This window comes from Oncorhynchus mykiss, chromosome 6 (genome assembly GCF_057628025.1).
Source record: "Oncorhynchus mykiss isolate SJ-2025 chromosome 6, ASM5762802v1, whole genome shotgun sequence".
In the NCBI taxonomy this organism is placed as follows: Eukaryota; Metazoa; Chordata; class Actinopteri; order Salmoniformes; family Salmonidae; genus Oncorhynchus; species Oncorhynchus mykiss.
In genome coordinates this window covers 38,187,698-38,212,765 of record NC_143027.1, presented here as the reverse complement: position 1 = coordinate 38,212,765, position 25,068 = coordinate 38,187,698, and the positions used below count along the sequence as shown (strand labels likewise).

The 25,068-nt window shown below is 40.3% G+C and overlaps 1 protein-coding gene across 1 annotated transcript in view; it reads right to left on the bottom strand.

Annotated features, from left to right (window-relative positions):
• The window catches only part of LOC110525893 (golgin subfamily A member 7), a 40,310-nt gene extending 15,525 nt beyond the window's left edge, over nucleotides 1–24,785 (bottom strand). Inside the window, exons 1-3 of the mRNA XM_021606386.3 lie at nucleotides 24,628–24,785; nucleotides 12,621–12,746; nucleotides 1,685–1,837 (exon numbers count right to left, since the gene is read on the bottom strand). Of these exons, the coding sequence (XP_021462061.2) occupies nucleotides 1,685–1,837; nucleotides 12,621–12,746; nucleotides 24,628–24,636 (288 nt within the window). The 5' untranslated portion in view covers nucleotides 24,637–24,785. The remainder of the gene's footprint in view (nucleotides 1–1,684; nucleotides 1,838–12,620; nucleotides 12,747–24,627) is intronic.
• Nucleotides 24,786–25,068: the final 283 nt, after the last annotated feature.

Below are 25,068 nucleotides of genomic sequence, written 5' to 3'. Positions count from 1 at the left end.
GGAACGTAACTTAGAAATACATTTGACGATAGAATTCTCCCCCTACCCTCCATCTAGGCAAGTCTATTGTCCAGTTACCTGCTAGAATAGCGGGAACGTTTCCCTAGTCAGCGCCATTATTAATGCATTGCCCCTTAAAGTGTTGCTCTGTGCTACCCAGTATGGCGGGGCGGGGCTCCACCCACCCTCCCTCCTTCTCCTCTGTTCCCCATGGGTAGTCTGTCTTCTGTGCGCGGCTCTGCAGCCCATCCCGCGCCCCCTGCCCTCGTGCCTTGAACCTCGTGCATTTTCAGTGGATACAGCTGGAGAACTGCAAGGCAATCCCATTGTGTGCCCTCGGGAGCCATGACAGATATATATTGTCCTGCCAATAACAGGGTTAATAATATATCTGTGAGAATATCCAAGGGGCTTTTATATCATTCTAAATTAACAATCAATTTGTTTTTAAAAAATGATATTTTGGAGATTATTTCATTTTCAAATATCGTAAAATGAGCGAGAAAAAGGCCATTCTTGAACATGGGGTGAGACATTGCTACTAATTTGTAAAGCCAGTTTGTTATTTAGAATGATTTATTTCTGTTTTTAGAGGGAGAGAAAACAAAAACCTACAGTCATCTCATCGGTCTCCCAGTCGAGGCCGGCATAGGTATTGAACCAGCATCTGTAGCAAGACAGCTTGCACTGCCTTAGACCGTAGTGCAACAACAGTTTTAGTAAGTAATACTGAGGTAGTGCACAATTATCAGTTTCTATTTAGGTTTATGTCGCCCATTCATTGTCAGAGACACAGAAGGACCCAAAAGCATAATTAGTGCTCTAACTCCCCCTTGCGCTGGTCTGGAGCAATGAAGTGGTGACGCAGGGTACCGTCCTAAACCACAAATTACCTCTATGTACCGCAGCATGATCACAAAACTTTTAGTTGAGCAACCACTGTATGTGCCAACCGGTAGAGCTGGATCTGAAAAAATGCTTTTGTGTAGTAACAGTATACTCACTCTAAATGTTAAAATCACATATTAGATTATGTATATACTGTATCTGCTTGTATGGGCACTATTGTTAGAGCTGTACTGCTCTCTGCCATTTTAACTCTGCCATTAATCATATTAATATCAATACTTCACATCTCATTTCAACTTCCATGAAATGTGATCACTGTACTAGTTTGGATTCCCCCTTACTAATTCTAAATGACTAACTTGCAATATGAAAGCTAAACCCATTGACCAAATATCTTGATGACATGACAGTAATAGAGGCCTTCAATATGGGATCAAAACGCACTTATAATATCAAGCAATTTCTGAGGGGGCATTTCTTTCTGACTCCAGAAAATGGCTGCTGACTGGCTTACAATCTATTCTAGAGTGTTGGTCCACAATATAATTCAGAGAATTCCAAAGCATTACTTGGGTGTATTTTTGTACAACACATTGGCTTTACCTAGTCAACACTAGCTTTGAAGTCAGCACACATTAAGTTGTGTAGAGTTACAAAATTCCAGTATGTTTCCCCAAATTCCCAGAAATCCTGCTTGGAGCATTCTGCATTTGCTGCTTATTCTCTTCTGATTCCGGGAATCTTCCAACCAGGATTTTTTGGAAAACCTGGGAATTTTGAGAAAGTTAACAGAATTTTGCAACCCTAGTTGTGTGGATTAGTGAAGCTCTCTCACCTTCTCGTAGTGTGTCTCCATACAGAGGAAGATCATGTAAGCTGTGAGGCATGCCAGACAGCCCTCCAGATATGACGAGCCTCCCAGCTTCTCTGCCTCAGCATACAGGTTGTTCAGCGTCCTCACCGTCTCCTCAAACTGCTGCTTGTCAATCTGAAACACGGGACCAATCAAGTTGTGTCTCAAATAGCACCCTATTTCCAATATAGTGCGCTACTTTTGAACAGGGCTCATAAGGCTCTGGTCAAAAGTTGTGTACTTTATAGAGGGAATAGGGGAGCCATTTGGAAAGCAACCCAAGTAAAATCAAAAACTGTTTCTGAGGATGATACACATGGTGAGATCTAAAGAAAGGCAATCAAGATAGAAAAATACATCACATAGTTACTATTTTAGATGATCAAATGGAGTGTTAGATATCTAACAAATGGAAAGTTAATTATACATTCTTTTCATCCTTTTCATCCTCGGTATAAATGATGAGTGGTTTGATTCGAATCGTGTTTTTAATCAGAGAATGCTGCATCTCTCTCCACTTTTGGCAAAATAATTAGGAAGGCTTGGCCGTGTGCTCACCGCATGTTTTCACTTTATACCGCAGCAGGAGACACCAAAACCTCTAGTGAGGAATCTGACTGTCTCTCCTTATCTACTGGCAGAGACTAGCTAGTAAAAAAAACAACTTTCCCAGTGTTTCCATCAATCTGGTGATGTTAGCTCTAGTGTTGCCGATATGAGAGATGCAATGTGGCTCTGACAGAGTTGAAGCCATTACACTCCATAATTCCGGACAGAGTGGAACTAAGGGCTGGCTAACACTAACATTCACTCATCACGTCAGGTCAGGCCTGCTCCACTGAGGAGAGGCCAAGGGCCGTTGGACCACTGGAAGTAGTGAAGGGTGTTTTGACTGAGTGTTGGCGTGAGTCTCCACTCTGGTCTCCTCAGCAGGCCTAATGGAGTGAGACTGCATCCCAAATGGCACCTTATATAGGAGTACTACTTTTGACCAGGGCCCATCGAGCTCTAGTCAAAAGTAGTGCACTTTATAGGGAATAGGGTACCATTTGGTACACAGCCTGAGAGAGCGGACTGCAGACCAGACCAGATGAAGGGAGCAGCCAGGCCTTCTGTGCCTCTGAACAGCCTCCAAGTTATGCTCCCATGTGCCCAAGGAATGTAACAACAAGCTCCAACAGATCAGTGGTCTTAGGCGTGTTTGGTGCCCGCCGTGAGGAGTCTTTGTTATCCCTCTAATTTCCCCATCTGAAGGCTGGGATTCAAACCACATTTCTCCTTCGTCTGAGCATTTTTCCATTACGTTAGATGCTGTGATTTTAAAAGTGTAGATGTGCACTTTAGGAAGTATGTGCTATGGTAGTAGTATTAGACGATAGATTAATCGTGCCATGTCACCCACCATCTCAGATTGTTCTGAAATGGTTTCTGTAGTTAAAATAATATTGCAGGAATGTTTCTAAATAAACTAATTGGCCATTTCAATTGATAGTATTCATATAATATTCAATAAATAGTATAGTACCCAACATTCGATTCGGAACAAACCTCTTAACAATGATTAAGATTCGAGGAATCCAAATAAATCATAAAACGCCATGGCCCACCCAAAACCCACCCCAATAGCCAGTATAATTTCTCTATGTTTGACAAGTAGTATGAAGCTGTGGCTTGGAGTATTGTTTATTGAGACTATGTAATATATTCTCAGTAAATTTGTTGATGTCACCCCCTGTTTAAAGAAATTAGCAATTGAAGTAGCCATTGAAATTTGCCATTGCATTTTTCCTCAAAGATTAGTGTGAAAGTACCAGGCTTTGCCCACAAGATATCGCTGTTCCTGCTACTGCCACACACTTTTATCCTTTTTGTTGGTCTCTTGTGTTTATCAAATGGATCACAACATTTTCTTTGCAAATTTGGGTTGAAAGCTTTTGCTCATGATGAAAATATATTATGTGGTCATCCTCACAAGTCAAGTCAGTCTTCCATGAAAGCAATTTAGTTTGTCCTTCTCTTAGCAACCTAATGCTTTAATCCAGGTCTCCTTGAATAGTTCAACAAGTGGCAGCTCTCTGAAAGGGCTTTCCATATGGTGCAATTCTCATATAAGGCCAAATATTTCCTGGAGAAATGGGCAGTTACTAAATATTGTGACTACCCTAATACAAAAATACAATTAGAAACCATTTCATGGTAGTCTTGTGTTTTTTTTTTATACATGTTGTGTGATAAGTGACATTTAACATTAGACCCAACCCAATACCATTACAACACTATACAGTGTGTGTTTGTGACTTTTACAATTGAAGACCCTTCGAAACCATTCGAACTGCTGTAGTCTAATGGTTTGCTTGCTCACCAGGAATGGTCTAACTCAGGGAAGCGCAACTTTGATAGAGGGGACACAAAAGATTGGAACTTGTCATGAAGGCCTGCAGTTTTACAGCTAATTTCCTACATTTCAACATTTTGGCCATATTGTTGAGATTTTTTGTTGTTGCAGTTTTTAATATGATATGAGTGAGATCGTCAATGGAACACCCGCCCAATCGGTAATTCGGCCATGATTACTAGAAGTTTAGATAACTGGCCGTCAGACTAATATACCAATCTAAAACAATTAATTGTTGACATGGGTTGATTGAGTGACTGTCAGTGACTGACATAAGAGAAAAACTGTTGGATGCACAACCAAATTTCTAAATTGCACCTAACGCTCAACAATTGGTCCACGGGCCGCCAGTTGCCCATCCCTGGTCTTACTAATCCCAAACTTTTTCAAAGGGGAATAAACCACACATACAGGGGCCATTTCCTGGACACAGATTTAGCCTAAGAGAAGAATAAAGTGAATTATTTTCATTGTGGACTGGTTTGAATTGTGAGGATAACCACACAATTTATTTCCATCATGAACAGAAACTATTGGTTTTCTACCCAAAGTTACAAAGAAAATTGTGATTAATTTAATAAAAGAGAACAGAAAAATATAACAAAAGCATAAACACAACATGCAATAATTTCAAAAGATTTTCCTGAGTTACAGCTCATATAAAGGAAATCAGTCAATTGAAATAAATTCATTAGGCCCTAATGTTGTGGACTTTACACGACTGGGGATACAGATATGCATCTGCTGGTCACAGATACCTATTGGTGGGAACTGGAACATGCTATCGTACACGTTGATCCAGAGCATCTCAAACATGCTCAATTGGTGACATGTCTGGTGATTATGCAGGCCATTGAAGAACTGGGACATTTTCAGCTTCCAGGAATTGTGTACGACATGGGTCCGGCGGCGGATGAATTGCACAATAACGGGCCTCTAGATCACATCACCGTATCTCTGTGCATTCAAATTGCCATCGATAAAATGCAATTGTGTTTGTTGTCCGTAGCTTATGCCTGCCCATAACATAACCCCACCATGGGGCACTCTGTTGACATCAGCAAACCGCTCTTCCACACAAGACAATACACTCTGTCTGCCATCTGCTCGGTACAGTTGAAACCAAGATTAATCCGTAAAGAGCAAACTTCTCCAGCGTGCCAGAGGCCATTGGAGGTGAGCATTTGCCCACTGAAGTCGGTTATGGTGCCAAACTGCAGTCAGGTAAAGACCCTGGTGAGGATGAGGAGCACGCAGATGAGCTTCGCTGAGATGGTTTCTGACAGTTGTGCAGAAGTTCTTCGGTTGTGCAAACCCACAGTTTCATTAGCTATCCTCGTGTTTGGTCTCAGAAGATCCCACAGGTGAAGAAGCTGGATGTGGAGGTCATGGGCTAGCGTGGTTACAGTTGGTCTGAGGATGTGAGGCCAGTTGGCCTTATAGCGGCTTATGGTAGAGAAATTAACATTAAATTATCTGGCAACAGCTCTGGTGAACAATCCTGCAGTCAGCATGCCAATTGCACACTCCTTCAAAACTTGTCCCCAGCACAAGGTGCATGCCGTTTAATCAGCTTCTTGAAATGCCACACCTGTCAGGTGGCTGGATTATCTTGGCAAAGGAGAAATGCTCACTAACATAGGTTTTTATATTTTTTATATTTCACCAGGTAGGCAAGTTGAGAACAAGTTCTCATTTACAATTGCTACCTTGCCAAAGCAGTTTGACACATACAACAACACAGAGTTACACATGGAGTAAAACAAACATACAGTCAATAATACAATAATACAGTAGAAAAATAAGTCTATATACAATGTGAGCAAATGAGGTGAGATAAGGGAGGAAAAGGCAAAAAAAAAAAAGGCCATGGTGGCAAAGTAAATACACTATAGCAAGTAAAACACTGGAATGGTAGATTTGCAGTGATATAAAAAAATGGGGTGCAAAGGAGCTAATTAAATAAATACAGTAGGGGGAGAGGTAGTTGTTTGGGCTAAATAATAGATGGGCTATGTACAGGTGCAGTAATCTGTGAGCTGCTCTGACAGCTGGTGCTTAAAGCTAGTGAGGAAGATAAGTGTTTCCAGTTTCAGAGATGTTTGTAGTTCGTTCCAGTCATTGGCAGCAGAGAACTGGAAGGAGAGGCGGCCAAAGGAAGAATTGGTTTTGGGGGTGACCAGAGAGATATACCTGCTGGAGCGCGTGCTACAGGTGGGTGCTGCAATGGTGACCAGCGAGCTGAGATAAGGGGGGACTTTACCTAGCAGGGTCTTGTAGATGACCTGGAGCCAGTGGGTTTGGCGACGAGTGTGAAGCGAGGGCCAGCCAAAGAGAGTGTACAGGTCGCAGTGGTGGGTAGTATATGGGGCTTTGGTGACAAAACGGATGGCACTGTGATAGACTGCATCGAATTTATTGAGTAGGGTATTGGAGGCTATTTTGTAAATGACATCGCCGAAGTCGATGATCGGTAGGATTGTCAGTTTTACAAGGGTATGTTTGCAGCATGAGTGAAGGATGCTTTGTTGCGAAATAGGAAGCCAATTCTAGATTTAACTTAGGATTGGAGATGTTTGACGTGAGTCTGGAAAGAGAGTTTACAGTCTAACCAGACACCTAGGTATTTGTAGTTGTCCACATATTCTAAGTCAGAACCATCCAGAGTAGTGATGCTGTACGGGTGGGCAGGTGCAGGAAGCGATCGGTTGAAGAGCATGCATTTAGTTTGACTTGTATTTAAGAGCAATTGGAGGCCACGGAAGGAGAGTTGTATGGCATTGAAGCTCGCCTGGAGGGTTGTTAACTTGTTATGGCTGCAATCCCACTAACGGGATAAGTGTCATAAACAACCGCTGAATAGCATAGCGCTACATTCAATAAATATTACTACAAATATTTATATTCATGAAATCACAAGTGCAATATAGGAAAACACAGCTTAGCCTTTTGTTAATCCACCTGTCGTGTCAGATTTTGAAATGATGCTTTACATCGAAAGCAATCCAAGTGGTTGTGTAAATGTATCGATCGCACGACAAAACATTAAGTACACTTAGCATCAGGAAGCTTGGTCACGAAAATCAGAAAAGCAAACAAATTAATCGTTTACCTTTGATGATCTTCAGATGTTTTCACTCACGAGACTGTTGCACAACAAATGTTCCTTTTGTTCTATAAGATAATTTCTATCCAAAATACCTCCGTTTGTTTGTCGCGTTTTGTTCAGAAATCCACAGGAAAGAGCGGTCACGACAACGCAGACGAAAATTCCAAATTAGTTTCCATAATGTCCACAGAAACATGTCAAAGTTTTTCTTATAATCAATCCTCAAGTTGTTTTTAAAATATATAATCGATAATATATCAACCGCAAATGTCTTTCACAGTAGGAGAGGGAAAAGCAATACCTATCCAAACTCTGTAGCGTGAGCAAAACTCATGTGACCACTTGACGCGATGTTATCGTTCTGGCTCATTTTTCAAAATAAAAGCCTGAAACTATGCTGAAGACTGTTGACACCTTGAGGAAGTCATAGGAAAATGAATCTGGTTCATATCCCTTTAAATCCAGCAAAGGGAGGCTATGGAACATGGAGTTTTCAAAATAGAGGCCACTTCCTGTTTTGATTTTCCTCCGGGTTTCGCCTGCAATATCAGTTCTGTTATACTCACAGACAATATTTTGACAGTTTTGGAAACTTGAGTGTTTTCTATCCAATACAAATAAAAATATGCATATATTAGCAACTGAGACTGAGGAGCTGGCCGTTTACAATGGGCACCTTTTCATCCTACTCAATACTGCCCCTGCAGCCATAAAAAGTTAACACAGTGTCCAAAGAAGGGCCAGAAGTATACAGAATGGTGTCGTCTGCGTAGAGGTGGATCAGAGACTCACCAGCAGCAAGAGCGACATCATTGATGTGTACAGAGAAGAGAGTCGGTCCAAGAATTTAACCCTATGGCACCCCCATAGAGACTGTCAGAGGCCCGGACAACAGGCCCTCCGATTTGACACACTGAACTCTATCAGAGAAGTAGTTGGTAAACCAGGCGAGGCAATCATTTGAGAAACCAAGGCTATCGAGTCTGCCGATGAGGATGTGGTGATTGACAGAGTCGAAAGCCTTGGCCAGGTCAATGAATACGGCTGCACAGTATTGTTTCTTATCGATGGCAGTTAAGATATCGTTTAGGACCTTGAGCGTGGCTGAGGTGCACCCATGACCAGCTCTGAAACCAGATTGCATAGCGGAGAAGGTATGGTGGGATTCGAAATGGTCGGTAATCTGTTTGTTGACTTGGCTTTTAGAAAAGGCAGGGTAGGATAGATATAGGTCTGTAGCAGTTTGGGTCAAGTGTCCCCCCTTTGAAGAGGGGGATGACCGCAGCTGCTTTCCAATCTTTGGGAATCTCAGACGACACGAAAGAGAGGTTGAACAGGCTAGTAATAGGGGTGGCAACAATTTCGGCAGATCATTTTAGAAAGAAAAGCCCGGCTGATTTGTAGGGGTCCAGATTTTGCAGCTCTTTCAGAACATCAGCTGACTGGATTTGGGAGAAGGAGAAATGGGGAAGGCTTGGGCGAGTTGCTGTGGGGGGGGTGCAGTGCTGTTGACCGGGGTAGAGGTAGCCAGGTGGAAAGCATGGCCAGCCGTAGAAAAATGCTTCTTGAAATTCTCAATTATAGTGGATTTATCGGTGGTAACAGTGTTTCCTATCTTCAGTGCAGTGGGCAGCTGGGAGGAGGTGTTCTTATTCTCCATGGACTTTACAGTGTCCCAGAACTTTTTTGAGTTTGTGTTGCAGGAAGCAAATTTCTGCTTGAAAAAGCTAACTGCCTGTGTATATTGGATTCTAGCTTCCCAGAAAAGTTGCATATCACGGGGGCTGTTCGATGCTAATGCAGAAAGCCATAGGATGTTTTTGTGGTGGTTAGAGGTAAACAAACTTGTGCACAAAATTAGATAAATAAGCTTTTTGTGCGTATGGAACATTTCTGGGATCTTTTATTTCAGCTCATGAAACATGGGACCAATGCTTAACATGATGCGTTTATATTTTTGATCAGTGTAGATAAAACGGTGTGGCAATAGCAAGAACAGCGGCATCTAGAGGGGGCAAAACTGGTACTGTTACTTTCACACTTATTTAAGGGGGAAATGAAAACTACTTCAAATTCACTGAGAATACATTACATATTATGAATAAACAATCCTCCAAGCCGCAGCTTCATATTACTTGTCAAATATAATATAATGATATTGTATACATATATATTTTTTAAATGTAACCTTTGTTTAACTAGGCAAGTCAGTTAAGAAGAAATTCTTATTTACAATGACGGCCTACACCAGCCAAAGCCCTATGGGACTCCCAATCACGGCCGGTTGTGATACAGCCTGGATTCAAACCAGGGTGTCTGTAGTGACGCCTATAGCATTGAGATGCAGTGGCTTAGACCACTGCTCCATTAGGGAGCCCATCATTTAATATTATGTGAATCCTATAAGTTAAAATGACCAATTTGGGTGCAATCAATTAGCTTAATGTAATCAGAGATCAAACTATATTTCAACAAAATAACTACAGAAACGTTTTCAGAAGATTCTGAGGTGGTGGGTGTCAAAATCCTCTTTCTTGTGCTTTTTGTGATGGAATGACCCAGATACCATCTTAAACAACTTATTTAGCCTACTTTGCATCAAGCGATCTACTGTAGATCTGTGAATTCGAAGAAGGGAAAAAAAGGGAAAGGTCAACATGTGCAAATTAGAAGTGGAGGAAATTTGACAGCATTATCAATTTATTTCACTGTCCCTGGCAGGTCTGGCTAGCTATCTGCCAAATACAATGAACAATTTTCCAGACATTTTCTTCTACCTAAACTTAAGATAGAAAAAGAACATGTAATAATGTATAATAACAACAACTAAATAACCTTAAATAGAGGTGAAAATCATCAACACAATGTGCTGCCCCATGATCTATTCCAGCTAAAGAGCAACATGAATCCAAAGTTGAATAAAATTAAGTATTTTATTAAATTGATGAACGAGGTATTTTGTCACTCCTGAGATTTGAAAAAGAAAGAAAATAAAATCTTGACAAGGTGAAATAAATATGACTGTATAAAAAAGAACAAGCTCACTTAAAATGTTTGGCAGTACATTGCCTATGATATACTATGCTAGCAAGGGGATGGGAGAAATGTTGGAAAGGTTTTTTATGATGAGGCACTGTAGCTGTGGATGGACTCCCTGAGGAGTAGCACAATGTATTTCTTCAGCAGTGGTATGTGTAGTGCATCCTACAGGAAAACAAGTGTGCCAAAGAGAGACCACCCAATCAAGAGGGAAGTGCCATTAAACCCAAAAGCTGTGTTGTAAAGCTACTCTTTTCATGTGACACATGAATGTCAACCTCCCCATTTTGCTAGCAGCACATTTATTATGTGGGCATGGAACAGGTGGAGGCAGTTTTCCTCATGGACCTGCTTCATTCCATTCCCTGGATCATTACCAAACACTGTTTTTTAAACCAGTCACTGCTTTCAAGCATAACAGGATAAAGGGTAAATACTAGATCAGTGAAAGTGTATTGGAGTCGTCAGCTGCACTTGATGTTTTCTGCTCCTAGCCTTCTGCTAACCCCACACGGCTCTAACTGAGAGGAGATGAGAGATTCTGAAAGAATTCAGACCCCTTGACTTTTTCCACATTTTCAGCATTATTCTAAAATGGATTACATCATTTTTCCCCCGCATCAATCTACCCACAACAACGACAAAGTGAAAACAGGTTTTTAAACATTTTAACAAATGTATTAAAAATAAGAAAGCATTCAGACCCTTTGCAATGAGATTAGAAATTGAGCTCAGGTGCATCCTGTTTCCATTGATCATCCTTGAGATGTTTCTACAACTTGATTGGAGTACACTTGTGATAAATTCAATTAATTGGACATAACTTGGAAAGGCACACACCTGTCTATTTACATGTCAGAGCAAAAACCAAGCCATGAAGTCGAAGGAATTTTGTCGAGGCACAGATCTGGGGAAGGGTACCAACAAAATTCTGCAGCATTGAAGATCCCCAAGAATACAGTGGCCTCCCTCATTCTAAAATGGAAGACGTTTGGAACCACTGAGACTCTCCTAGAGCTGTCCGCCCGGCACCACTGAGCAATCAGGAGAGAAGGGTCTTTGTCAGGGAGGTGACCAAGAACCCAATGGTCACTCTGATAGAGCTTCAGAGTTCCTCTGTGGAGATGGGAGAACCTTCCAGAAGGACAACCATCTCTGCAGCACTCCCCAAATAGGCCTTTATGGTAGAGTGACCAGACGGAAGAGACTCCTCAGTAAGGCACATGATTGCCAGCTTGGAGCTTGCCAAAAAGCACCTAAAGGAATCCCAGACCTTGAGAAACAAGATTCTCTGGTCTGATGAAAACAATATTGAACTCCTTGGCGTGAATGCCAAGTGTCACTTCTGGAAGAAACCTGGCACCATCCCTACAGTGAAGCATGGTGGTGGCAGCATCATGCTGTGGAGATGTTTTTCAGCGGCAGGGATTGGGAGACTAGTCAGAATTGAGGGAAAGATGAACAGAGCAAAGTACAGCGAGATCCTTGATGAAAACCTGCTCCAGAGCGCTCAGGACCTCAGACTAGGTGGAAGGTTCACCTTCCAACAGGACAACGACCCTAAGCACACAGCCAAGACAACGCAGGAGTGGCTTTGGGACAAGTCCTTGAGTGGCCGAGCCAAAGCCCGGACATGAACCGGATCGAACATCTCTGGAGAGACCTAAAATATCTTTACAGTGACTCTCCCCATCCAACCTGACAGAGCTTGAGAGGATCTGCAGAGATGAATGGGAGAAACTCCCCAAATACAGGTGTGCTAAGCTTGTAGCGTCATACCAGAGAAGACTCAAGGCTGTAATTGCTGCTGATAATACTTATGTAAATGTGATAGCAGTTTTTTATTTTTAATACATTTGCTTTGTCATTATGGGGTATTGTGTGTAGATTGATGAGAAAAAAATAACAATTTAATCAATTTTAGAATAAGGCTGTAATGTAACAAAATGTGGAAAAAGTCAAGAGGTCTGAATACCTTCCAAATGCACGGTATATCTGCAGGAGCTGGACACGGGAAAGAATCATGTTATACTTCCAGGGCTCTACGCTGACCATTTTTACAAGGTGCACTGGTGCTCCTAAATAGCAAGATCAGCACAGCAAATTAGATCAGCACAACAAATTATTTTGGTGCATATGCGAGTAAAATTGTCACACTGTAGAGCCCTGATGTCGGTCTGATCTATCAAATAGATCTTGCGAGAAGGCTTTGCAGATAAGGGAGAGTGCTGATTTAGGATCAGGTCCTGCCTATCCATGCAATCTTATTCATTGTTATCTAAAAAAGGACAAACAGATCCTAAATCTGCACTCCTACTCTGAGACACTATGCATATATGCTCAGATCAAAGTGTTATCAGAGTGCTTTAGCGTACCCTGGTCTCCAGTTCAGAAGGGAACTTGGTCTGGAACTGGCAGACAGTGCCATTGGTGTAGTCTCTCTGGATGAACACTTTGGCAGCGATAGCCGCCTGCTGCCTCATATCCTGCAAGCTGTGAGTCTGGAAGGAAGGAGAGGGAAAATGGGCTTTAGGCTAGTTGAAGAGCTCAGTGAGGATTTAACAAAAATGTATTAATGTTTAGGCCTAGATCGCATACATAGATGACATAGCCAAGATGTGCACACCAGACAATTTGAATTTCTACGACAAAAAAAATATATTTTGCCTATTAGTCAAATCTATTCAACATCTGTTGGCATGAAGTAGCTAGAACAAACTACCATATCAACAAGCATAATTCATTTGTTTAACCGAGAGCCCTATTCTGTCACTTTTACCCCTACCTACATGTACATATTACCTCAATTACCTTGTACCCCTGCATATTGACTTGGTACCAGTACTCCTTGAATATAGCCTCATTACTGTTATTTTATTGTGTTACTATTTACCTTTCCCCTCCCCCTTACTGTTTAACTCATGTGACAAATACAATTTGATTGATTTGTAAATAATATAAAATGGCTGCCATTTTACTGAAAAACAGATTGCAGTTTCTTGTTGCTAAGATTACAATGCAGTAGGGAGTGGACTCTATAGCTGCCCTGCAGCTTGTTTTAGGAACACTGATAGATAATGAATGCTGACAAATGGAGGACTGTTGAAAACAAAATGTGTAAACTATTAATCACAAATTAGACTTGGCAATGCTTAAACACCAGTATAAGGAAACAAATGACATGGAACACCACCCTATTATCTGATCCAACAAGAAGGCAATGAATTAGGACGGCTAACGTTAATCATTCATAACTTTAACATGTTTCATAATGGAAACCACAACCAGACTGGGAGACCATCAACCTAAATGACCCCCAGCGGAGTGGGAGGGATGGCTTGCATTCCAACTGGCACCCTATTCCCTTTATAGTGCCTGCTTTTGACCAGAGCCCAATGGACCATGATAAAAAGTAGTGCACTACATAGGGAATGGGGTGCCATTTGGGACAAAGCCTCTGAATAATGATTAGCCTACAGTGTGCTGTGCTAAAATGATATACTTTGTGAGGTCCTTCATAAACCACACTGTAGCTTCAGTAGTGTCTCAGACTACTGTAGCATAAAGGCATTGCTATGTAAAAAATAAAACAAAAAATTTAAAAAACTTGACCACTAACATGTGAAGTTCATAGGAACACATCAGATTGTGTCAAATGAAAGCTAAAAGTCTATTTTTTTAGATATTTAGGCATATAAATATTTCTCAAGCATTTTCCATCCTAAATATTAGAAATGGCAACTGCTTTGATTTCTGTTCAAACAGATGAAAAATAGGGCTTAAAAAAAATGGCTAGCAGAAAAGGGGCTTTAAAAGGTATTAGCAATACATCAAGACACAATAGTGTGTTGAAGTAAAGACCATGCCAACACTTTTATTTTGTTTTGCAGAAAAAAAGTGCCTTCTGTAAGTTCAAGAAATATTGCCTAATGTCTTGTCATTCTGTTACCAAAAATCTCCCTCATGACAAGGGAGGATAATGAAAGTTCACAGAAGTACTAAGTAAAGGTAGCAATTAGTAATAGGGTTTTTACTGATAATAAATCATAAACCAGATTGTTAAGTGGTTGAAACACATCATTCTGTTACCAAATCGCTAACAGAATGACCCTCACCCCCCAAAAAGATGCAACAGAATGACTGCAACGGAAACGGCAACAATGGGAATTCATAGTAGTGACAATCCACCGTTGGGTCACCTGCTACTGTCCTCCCTTCCACTTGTATACTGTCATGTTCAGCTCATAACTGTTTGCTTTGTCTTTCAATCAAGATGTGGTTAAAGCAGGAGTATAAAAACAGTCTGAACAACCCCTCCCTCTCTCTCACCCAGTCTCTCTTCTCTCCAGTTAATATCATCTCTCCATGAGTCCCCGCTCTTTCCATTTACTGTAACAGCCCTCTCACCCACTGAGCACCGACTGAAGCCGGATGTCCACGGACGTTGAAAAGTTGTTGAAATTTGGCCAATCCAAATCTGAACCAACCATAAACATCTGTTTCACACCTTTGGACAGCACAGTTCACAAAATAAGGCGTATTAGCTAAATTCACAGAAAGGCACTTGATCCAGACGGATCTGTTGAGTTCAATATAACTACGTTAGACATTTTTGATTTATGAATGTATGCATTAATGAATCAATTGTACAAATCATACAATCAATTTGACTTAGGCTTTTTATCAACCTAACTACATATCATAATGGTAATAATTTATTTAAAAAGGTAAATCTCTAGTCTATTGATAAATTGTGTAAATCAAAATGTAGCCTAGGTCTATTCACAATACAGGTGAATGCATATTTAATAGGAGTGTGTGCATGCAAAAACGCCATTCATTTTCCTATAGGCTTTGACCAACGAACCATAGCACAGTTATTGCCTACAAAAAGACGTCATTACTATTTCTCTCTGTTTGAGGATTGAGCAAAGAGGATCTTGACTGGGAGAGACATGAGGTGGGAAGAAGAAGTGAATAAATAAAGTTTATGGTGACGATCAGCTTTGAAATCAGCAATATTTTGTGTTAACAAAGTACTAGAGTATTGAATTGATGTTAGCTTCAAGGAAAGTTAGCCAGCAAGGAAAGTTACCGGTGGCTTCCAGCTTTGTAGACTATCTTCTTGCATTGTAAAGTGGTCTAGCCTGTGATGGACATTGTCTTGTGAACAGTTATAACATTTCTATATGCTGTTTTGCATTATTCAAGTGTGATGCAGCCCAGACTCCCAGTGAGTGAAGTGGTTCCTCAGGACAGGCTAGAGCTAGCAATAGGTAAGCGGAGCAAGCACGGTGGTCTCGCGCTACAAGGCGACATCAGCTGCGCTGATGGACAGACTTGATCCTATTTCAAATCGGTAGATGACGTGAGACACATTTGAGAGAAGTACCAAACTGTTTTTTAGGTTCTAGTATCGAAAAAGTACAGAAGTTTCGGTATACCGTGCAACACTATGCTGTACAGAGTAGAATAAAGTATAATTTATTGTATTGTACTGAACTGCATTTTACTGTACTGAACTATACTCTGCTGCGATGTCCAAACTTGTGAAATACTGACGTCTATTATTGGTACAGATTTGGTCCAGTCCCATCAAATTTGGTCTTGTTTGGGGCAGTGCTCATTAGAATAATAGCCATTGTGTGGAATAACAACCAAGCATTCAAAGGAGGATATTACATTCTTCTACCTATTCAGGATATAGCACTATGAAGAGAATGACATTCATAATTATGCATTTCTCTATAGTACAGATCAGGGACCCATGATGTTACTATCATTCTGTTACCAGGTGTTGATCCACTTCATTTACTGTAGTTCCATTAAACAAAATAGAGGTTTCAAACTCAAGGTGTCATATAATAGCTGACACCCCATTCTTTCTGCAGACATCTTTCAATCTTAATTCTGAGTATTAATTAAGTAATTCATTTGAAGTATTAATAAATTAACCGTTTTTGGAATATGTGATCACATAAAAAACTGAGGGAGTTATTTACAGTCATTTAGTTACAAAACTTGATATCTGCATTGTTCTTAGAATGTGTTTTTGTGAAATTGTCAGTGTAACTTGTTAAAAGTAGTCCTTGTGCATATGGTTGTATGGTTTAACTTTGTAATCAATGGTTTTGTTTGGCATACTTTTAAAGTAAAAAAACTGAGTATGAGTGACAATTTGTTAACGTGGAATTGCCCTACACTCACTACAACTTTGTTTTGTACTGATGAAATGTCCTCAAAATTACATAAACTTCATATGATGTGTGAGCGCCCTGCAGTTAAATGCTGCTAGGACAAAGTTACATAATAAATGTTAAGGAGCATGAATGTAAATATTTAATGCTTTGCATCTACAATATTACTTAACGCTGACAGCTTCCTCAATCTCTCAGTCAATCAGAGGTGATTACTGCTGTCAGGCAGCACTGCCGCAAAAAACAAATGTTGGCTCACTCTCTCCCAATTCGCCAGTGGATACAGTAACTATTAGAAGTCATAACAGAATTAACGATAATGAATGGAGTAAGTCAAGGAACAATTGAGGCCTAGACAAATACATTTACTGTGTAAAGAATAATCTCAGATAAAGCCCAACACATATATACATACATATACACACACACACACACACATACATACATACATACATACATACATACATACATACATGTGTGTATATAAGTATTTAGTCAGACATCAAATGTGGAAGTTCTCCCACTTAAAAAGATGAGAGGCCTGTAATTTTCATCATAGGTACACTTCAACTATGACGGACAAAATTAGAAAGAAAAATTCAGAAAATCACATTGTAGGATTTTTAATGAATTTATTTGCAAATTATGGTGGAAAATGGGTATTTGGTCAATAACAAAAGTTTATCTCAAAACTTTTATATACCCTTTGTTGGCAATGACAGAGGTCAAAAGTTTTCTGTAAGTCTTCACAAGGTTTTCACACACTGTTGCTGGTATTTTGGCCCATTTCTCCATGCAGATCTCCTCTAGAGCAGTGATGTTTTGGGGCTGTTGCTGGGCAACACGGACTTTCAACTCCATCCAAAGATTTTCTATGGGGTTGAGATCTGGAGACAGGCTAGGCCACTCCAGGACCTTGAAATGCTTCTTACGAAGCCACTCCTTCGTTGCCCGGGCGGTGTGTTTGGGATCATTGTCATGCTGAAAGACCCAGCCACGTTTCATCTTCAATGCCCTTGCTGATGGAAGGAGGTTTTCACTCAAAATCTCACGATACATGGCCCCATTCATTCTTTCCTTTACACGGATCAGTCGTCCTGGTCCCTTTGCAGAAAACAGCCCCAAAGCATGATGTTTCCACCCCCATGCTTCACAGTAGGTATGGTGTTCTTTGGATGGAACTCCGCATTCTTTGTCCTCCAAACACGACGAGTTGAGTTTTTACCAAAAAGTGATATTTTGGTTTCATCTGACCATATGACATTCTCCCAATCTTCTTCTGGATCATCCAAATTCTCTCTAGCAAACTTCAGACGGGCCTGGACATGGTACTGGCTTAAGCAGGGGGACACGTCTGGCACTGCAGGATTTGAGTCCCTGATGGCGTAGTGTGTTACTGATGGTAGGCTTTGTTACTTTGGTCCCAACTCTCTGCAGGTCATTCACTAGGTCCCCCGTGTGGTTCTGGGATTTTTGCTCACCGTTCTTGTGATCATTTTGACCCCACGGGTTGAGATCTTGCGTGGAGCCCCAGATCGAGGGAGATTATCAGTGGTTTTGTATGTCTTCCATTTCCTAATAATTGCTCCCACAGTTGATTTCTTCAAACCAAGCTGCTTCCCTATTGCAGATTCAGTCTTCCCAGCCTGGTGCAGGTCTACAATTTTGTTTCTGGTGTCCTTTGACAGCTCTTTGGTCTTGGCCATAGTGGAGTGTGACTGTTTGAGGTTTATACTGATAACAAGTTCAAACAGGTGCCATTAATACAGGTAACGAGTGGAGGACAGAGGAGCCTCTTAAAGAAGCCACCCAAACTAAGTATTTGGTCACCTACAAACAAGCAAGATTTCTGGCTTGTTTGTAGGTGACCAAATACTTAGTTTCCACCCTAATATGCAAATAAATTCATTAAAAATACTACAATGTGATTTTCTGGATTTTTTTTCTCTCATTTTGTCAGTCATAGTTGAAGTGTACCTATGATGAAAATTACAGGCCTCTCTCATCTTTTTAAGTGGGAGAACTTGCACAATTGGTGGCTGACTAAATTATTTTTTGCCCCACTGTATATATCAAAGACTGCTGGTAAAAAGTTTTAGAACACCTAGTCATTTAAGGGTTTTTCTTTATTTTTACTATTTTCTACATGTAGAATAATAGTGAAGACGTCAAACCTATGAAATAACATATATGGACTCATGTAATAACCAAAGAAAAGTGTTAAACAAATCTAAATATACTTTATATTTGAGATTATTCCAATAGCCACCCTTTGCCTTGACAGCTTTGTACACTCTTGGCATTCTCTCAACCAGCTTCATGAGGTAGTCACCTGGAATGCATGTCAATTAACAGTTGCGCCTTGGGGCTATCTTCTGTATACCACCCCTACCTTGTCATCACAACACAACTGATTGGCTCAAATGCATTGGCTCAAAGTAAAGAAATTCCACAAATTAACTTTAACAAGCCAAAGGGTGGCTACTTTGAATGATCTCAAAAGTAAAATATATTTTAATTTGTTTAACACTTTTTTTGTTACAACATGATTCCATGTGTGTTATTTCATAGTTTTGATGTCTTCACTATTATTGTACAATGTAGAAAATAGTAAAAATAAAGAAAACCCCTGTAATGTGTAGGTGTGTCCAAACGTTTGACTGGAACTGTATACATGCATGCATGTTTGTACAGTGGCAAGAAAAAGTTTGTGAACCCTTTGGAATTACCTGGATTTCTGCATAAATTGATCATAAAATGTTATCTGATCTTCATCTAGGTCACAACAGTAGACAAACACAGTCTGCTTAAACTAATAACACAAACAATTATACGTGTTCATGTCTTTATTGAACACACTGTGTAAACAGTCACAGTGCAGGGTGGGAAAAGTATGTGAACCCTGGATTTAATAACTGGCTGACTGAATTTTGGACCATTCATATTTACAAAACCGTTTCAGTTCAGCAATATTTTTGAGATGTCTGGTGTGAACTGCTCTCTCGAGGTCATGCCACAGCATCTCAAATTGGGTTGAGGTCAGGACTGACTGGGCCACTCCAGAAGGCGTATATTCTTCTGTTGAAGCCATTCTGTTGTTGATTTACTTCTGTGTTTTGGGTCGTTGTCCTGTTGCATCACCAAACTTCTGTTGAGCTGCAATTGGAGGTCAGATAGCCTAACATTCCCCTGCAAAATGTCTTGATGAACTTGGGAATTCATTTTTCCGACGATGATAGCAAGCTGTCCAGGCCCTGAGGCAGCAAAGCAGCTCCAAACCATGATGCTCCCTCCACCATACTTTACAGTTGGGATGAGGTTTTGCTGTTGGTGTGCTATGCCTTTCTCTCCACACATAGTGTTGTGTGTTATTTCCAAACAACTCAACTGTAGTTTAATGTGTCCACGGGATATTTTGCCAGTAGCGCTGCGGAACATCCAGGTGCACTTTTGCAAACTTCAGACGTGCAGCAATGTTTTTCTTGGAAAGCAGGGGCTTCTTCCGTGGTGTTCTCCCATGAACACCATTCTTGTTTAGTGTTTTACATATCGTAGACTCATCAACAGAGATGTTAGCATGTTCCAGAGATTTCTGTAAATCTTTAGCTGACACTCTAGGATTCTTAACCTCATTGAGCATTCTGCGCTGTGCTCTTGCAGTACTCTTTGCAGGACGGCCACTCCTAGGGAGAGTAGCAACAGTGCTGAACTTTGTCCATTTATAGACAATTTGTCTTACCGTGGACTGATGAACATCAAGGTTTTTAGAGATACTTTTGTAAACTTTTACAGCTTTATGCAAGTCAACAATTCTTAATCTTAGGTCTTCTGACATCTCTTTTGTTCAAGGCATGGTTCACATCAGGCAATGCTTCTTGTGAATAGCAAACTCACATTTTGTGAGTGTTTTTTATAGGGCAAAGCAGCTCTAACCAACATCTCCAATCTCGTCTCATTGATTCAACTCCAATTAGCTTTTGGAAAAGTCATTAGCCTAGGGGTTCACATACTTTTTCCAACCTTCACTGTGGATGTTTAATTGATTTATTCAATATAGACTAGAAAAATACAACAATTTGTGTGTTATTAGTTTAAGCACACTATGTCTATTGTTGTGACTTAGATGAAGATCAGATCAAATTTGATGACAAATTTATGAAGGAAACCAGGTAATTCCAAATGGTTCACATACGTACATACAAACAGTGGAAAGAAAAAGTATGCCAATTCATTTTTATATTTTTTACTTTCTTTGCAATCAGGCCCACGGGGAAGGGGTGGTATGGGTTGGGTTTTCTGTAGTCCCTGGGGGGGTTGGCAAGCAACCTTGGATGTTTAGGCGGATGGGGGACTTAGGGGAATCTAAGTGGAGGGGGGTGGGCAGATATATATGGGGGGGTAGGGAGTGACAAGACAACCAACCTGTTTTGCTAGGCGGGGTGGGAAGGGGTGAAAAACATGGTTTCTGGGGGTAGCTGGGGGAGGAGGCCCTTTTTGTTTATTTTTCTTTACACACCAAGTTTATTATCACAAATCCTATGTGATCAATATGATAATTTCTCTGTATTTTTTTTACTTTTCTTTTTCTTTTGAGTGGCAGCCCACAGGAGCATGTTATATGAACTGAATATATGAATTGGCATGAATGTTGTACCTGTGACACTCCAACAAAAAATGACAAAACTAATTTTAAAACTTGGTCACCATGTTTAATATTTTACGGCTATTAGATGCATAATCCATTATTACGCCAAGCTGTTTTAACAGTGGTCTCTGGCTGCTTCCCAGACAACACTAAAAGATATCATCAACTCTAATCTGACATGTTTATCTAGCTAGGTTATCGGGATTTATCTAAGCAATGATGTTCTAATTGGTGGGAGAGTATAGGAGCTATAGCCATTTCAGGGTTATTTTTGTCTGAAGGAAAAATCTATTCACATAACATGCCAGAGAAGAGTAAAAGAATGTATGCACTCACTACTGCAAGTCGCTCTGGATAAGATCGTCTGCTAAATGACTAAAATGTAAATAGTTACACCTATTGGCTAATAGTCCCATGGTCGGTCGGTCCGTCGGTCGGTCCATCGCTCTCTCGCTCTCTCGCTCTCTCTCTCGCTCTCTCGCTCTCTCTCTCGCTCTCTCGCTCTCTCTCTCTCTCTCTCTCTCTCTCGCGCTCTCTCTCTCTCTCTCTCTCTCGCGCTCTCTCTCTCGCGCTCTCTCTCTCGCGCTCTCTCTCTCTCTCGTGCTCTCTCTCTCTCTCTCTCTCGCGCTCTCTCTCTCGCGCTCTCTCTCTCTCTCTCTCTCTTAACATTTTAAATAACCAGCACCAATAGCTTAGATGTTTTTTTTTTCAACATTGCATTCTGAAAACAGACTCACTCTCATGAAATACTTAACTAATTAGCTAGCATAGCTATCTGAATAGTGTTATTGTGAAGTACACAGACAGATAAGGGACATTTAATAACTCCTTCTTAGAGTTTTGATAGCTAAGCTAAAGTAAGTGAACACAATCAAATCCACAATTACATTTCTACTCTCATATGCTGACTTGTCTACCCTACAACCACCTACACAAGGTGGGCCAATAAGTTACTACCATTGCATTGTAATAAGTGAATAGCGTTAGTTATATTACATTAAGAGTTATAATATTAGCCATTAGTTATAATAGTTATGAGGGGGAAACCTATTCAACTTCCAGATAAAAAACACTGGAATGAGGGAATGTGTTATTGTTGGATCTGATTTAAAAGTGGAACTTACAATGTTTTAGCAACAATACATTTTTATTAAATCTGTTTAATATACCCCCAGGAAGAATATTAATTATTTTGTATTTTTGTTACATTATCTGACAAGCGAGTACTTAGATATGGTCATTTTCACATTTTCATAGAATGTTTCAGAATAACGTATAGTAAGGCATTTGTGAACATTCTATAGCAATACACAGTGGGAAAGCGGCAGTGCATTTGGACAATTAAGACACTGCAGTAAATAAAACCTAATAAAAAACATCTGTCTTGTCAGGGGTTGAAGTCTATGCAGACCGGTGAGCCATACCCAATCAGAGCTAAAGTAGGTTTATATGCAAGTATACCATTTGCCACACGGCCCTGCCATCATTCACATTGAACTGGACTGTGTGTTTACAGGCAGTAGCAATAGTGTGACTTTAAATAACTAGAACTCATTCGTCAAAAGCCACAAAATACACCTGAATGGACTTCTGCAAATATGTATATACCACGAGAGTCCTCTTGGATTTGGGAACTTCACAGTCCTATTGATCAAACAACCGTGAACAAGTAGGCTCTCAACCCCTCAGTTGCCTACGCACATCAACAACAAGATCAACAACTAATTCTAGCCAGAGCAAGATGAGCTAAAAATCGAACAAGGGAACATTAGATAAACCCTTTCAAACTTTTTCAGCTAGTTGGCCGTCAAAATTGCAATGATGAACGACGGGGAATAGTAGCCTGCTCGTCCTTCTGCAGCTTGCCTGCCAATGCATGCTTGTCCCAACCTACGTTTTCACAACTGAATAGGAACTTGCCTGCCTGTCCGCTCATTTGATCAATGACAAATACATTTGATTTACAACTAAGAGATATGCTAACTGTGGATAGCAGTTGTTCAAGTTCAGCATAGCTAGCTAGCAAAGCCATTCAATTCACACTTCTTGCTAGCTAACCAAACGACACCTGCATCTCTAGCTGTAGCCACCAAAAAACGACGATGGGAAAGGGTCAGTCACTCACCCACTCCTCCAATGACATGACATCCTCCCAGCTGATAGCTAGCTAACGTGTTTCTAACTTGCTAAATAAATAACTAGCCACATAAGTAGACACGCTAGCTCAGAGGTGTCAAACTCAATCTGCACACTGGCCATATATAGCCTACTTGTTGTTTTTTAAACATGCAACCTAAACTGGCCATTGTTTTAGTAGAAAAAATATGTCCATTTATAATGTCCACTTATGTACATAGGAAGCTGTATATAGCATTTTAACATATTAAAACAAAATAGGTCAATATTTGTCCAGCCTTCGCTTGCTGCTTTGCTGGCAATGTGCATAATATGCTGCGATCCTAATCAAAAAGGATTTAATAACTTTAAATTAAAAAAAATTAAAAACGAGCTATAGGTTATTGTAACAATTACACTTAAAACATGTTCACCTGTGCGGTTGAATGCATCTTTGCTGTATTGTGCACTCAAAATGTATTGTAGTTAAATAGCCAGCCTAGGCTACTGCTCAAATGTTGCTGTAATAGGTCTACACGTTTCTCATTTACACGGTGATTTGTAGCAAGCAGGTTGTGTGTCGCTTAAGGGTCCTATTCGGCCGGTTGGCCTTGTGTTTGACACATGTGCTAGACTATTAGCCACGTTATGACTGACTTGTGATCATTGCTCTTGCTAGTTTGATTGTATTGACATTCCTAGCCTTAGTGACAGTGGACCGTTTTTGTTCAAAATATTGAGTACAATTTGTATTGAAACAGTGCATCCGAATGGGTGTAGGCAGCAAACAATGTAACAGGCCAGCTGTGATTTAAAACCTGATAGCAATATTTTTTGGACTACGAAGAAATGAATTGGTGAATTATGTGAATCATCCATTGAATTGCATCCATCTATTCTACTATTCCGCCAACAATGCCTTACTGTACGTCATGGAATTTTGTCACATATAACCTATTTTTGAAACATCTTATACAATTGGTTTGTACAAAGTAGTTAAACGCTGTCTGTTCCACTGTAAAGAAGCACTAGCAATGTCATTATCTAGCTAACGTTAACTCAGAAGCAAAACGACGTTTCTCAATCTGCTTCACAAATTCGTTAGAAAAATAACACCAAAAACGAGTTGGCTAATATAATTTAATACAATTACAATGCTAAGTTTAATCATATCAAAGACAAACAACCCACCATTCTTTAGCTGTATAATGTTAGCCATTATCATTTCGATAGGCTTGCTAGCTAACGTTAACTACTAACTTAGCCGAGTTAGCTAACAAGCTAGTTAACAGTTAGTCAGGGGTAAAGACGATATCCATTTGAGTTAGCAAATGTGTAACTATTATACTATTCAGATGACGAAAGTGTATTGTTACAGACTGCTGGGGGGTATTTATGATTAAAACTGATCACAAAATCCCTTACCTCAGCCATGTTGACAGGTCTCTGTTTACCTTCCGCTAGCTCTAAACTGAGTACAGCAACTAATGTGTCCGGATACAAGTTGTCCAATTCACGAGGTTCCGTAGCAGCAAACTGCAATGCACTCTGTAGGAATAACGAACAAAAAATCTTAGAATTCTTAAAATTATAGATAGAGTTTATGAATCTTAGATATACATTGCCCATTATTGGATAAATGAAACAGATTTTTTGTTAATTTTCTACTTTTCCAACTAGCTCTGGTCCATGGCATCGCGAACTACGCCCTACACCAGAGCTACTCTCAAACCAACGATGTATATAGGCCTAAACCCTGATCTTGATGCTCATTCTTGGCCATTGAGAGGGTTTGAAGCCATCGGTCGTCCATATTGGCACTGCGCAGTAGACGTCTGTAAAACAAAGAATGTTAAAAAACGAATG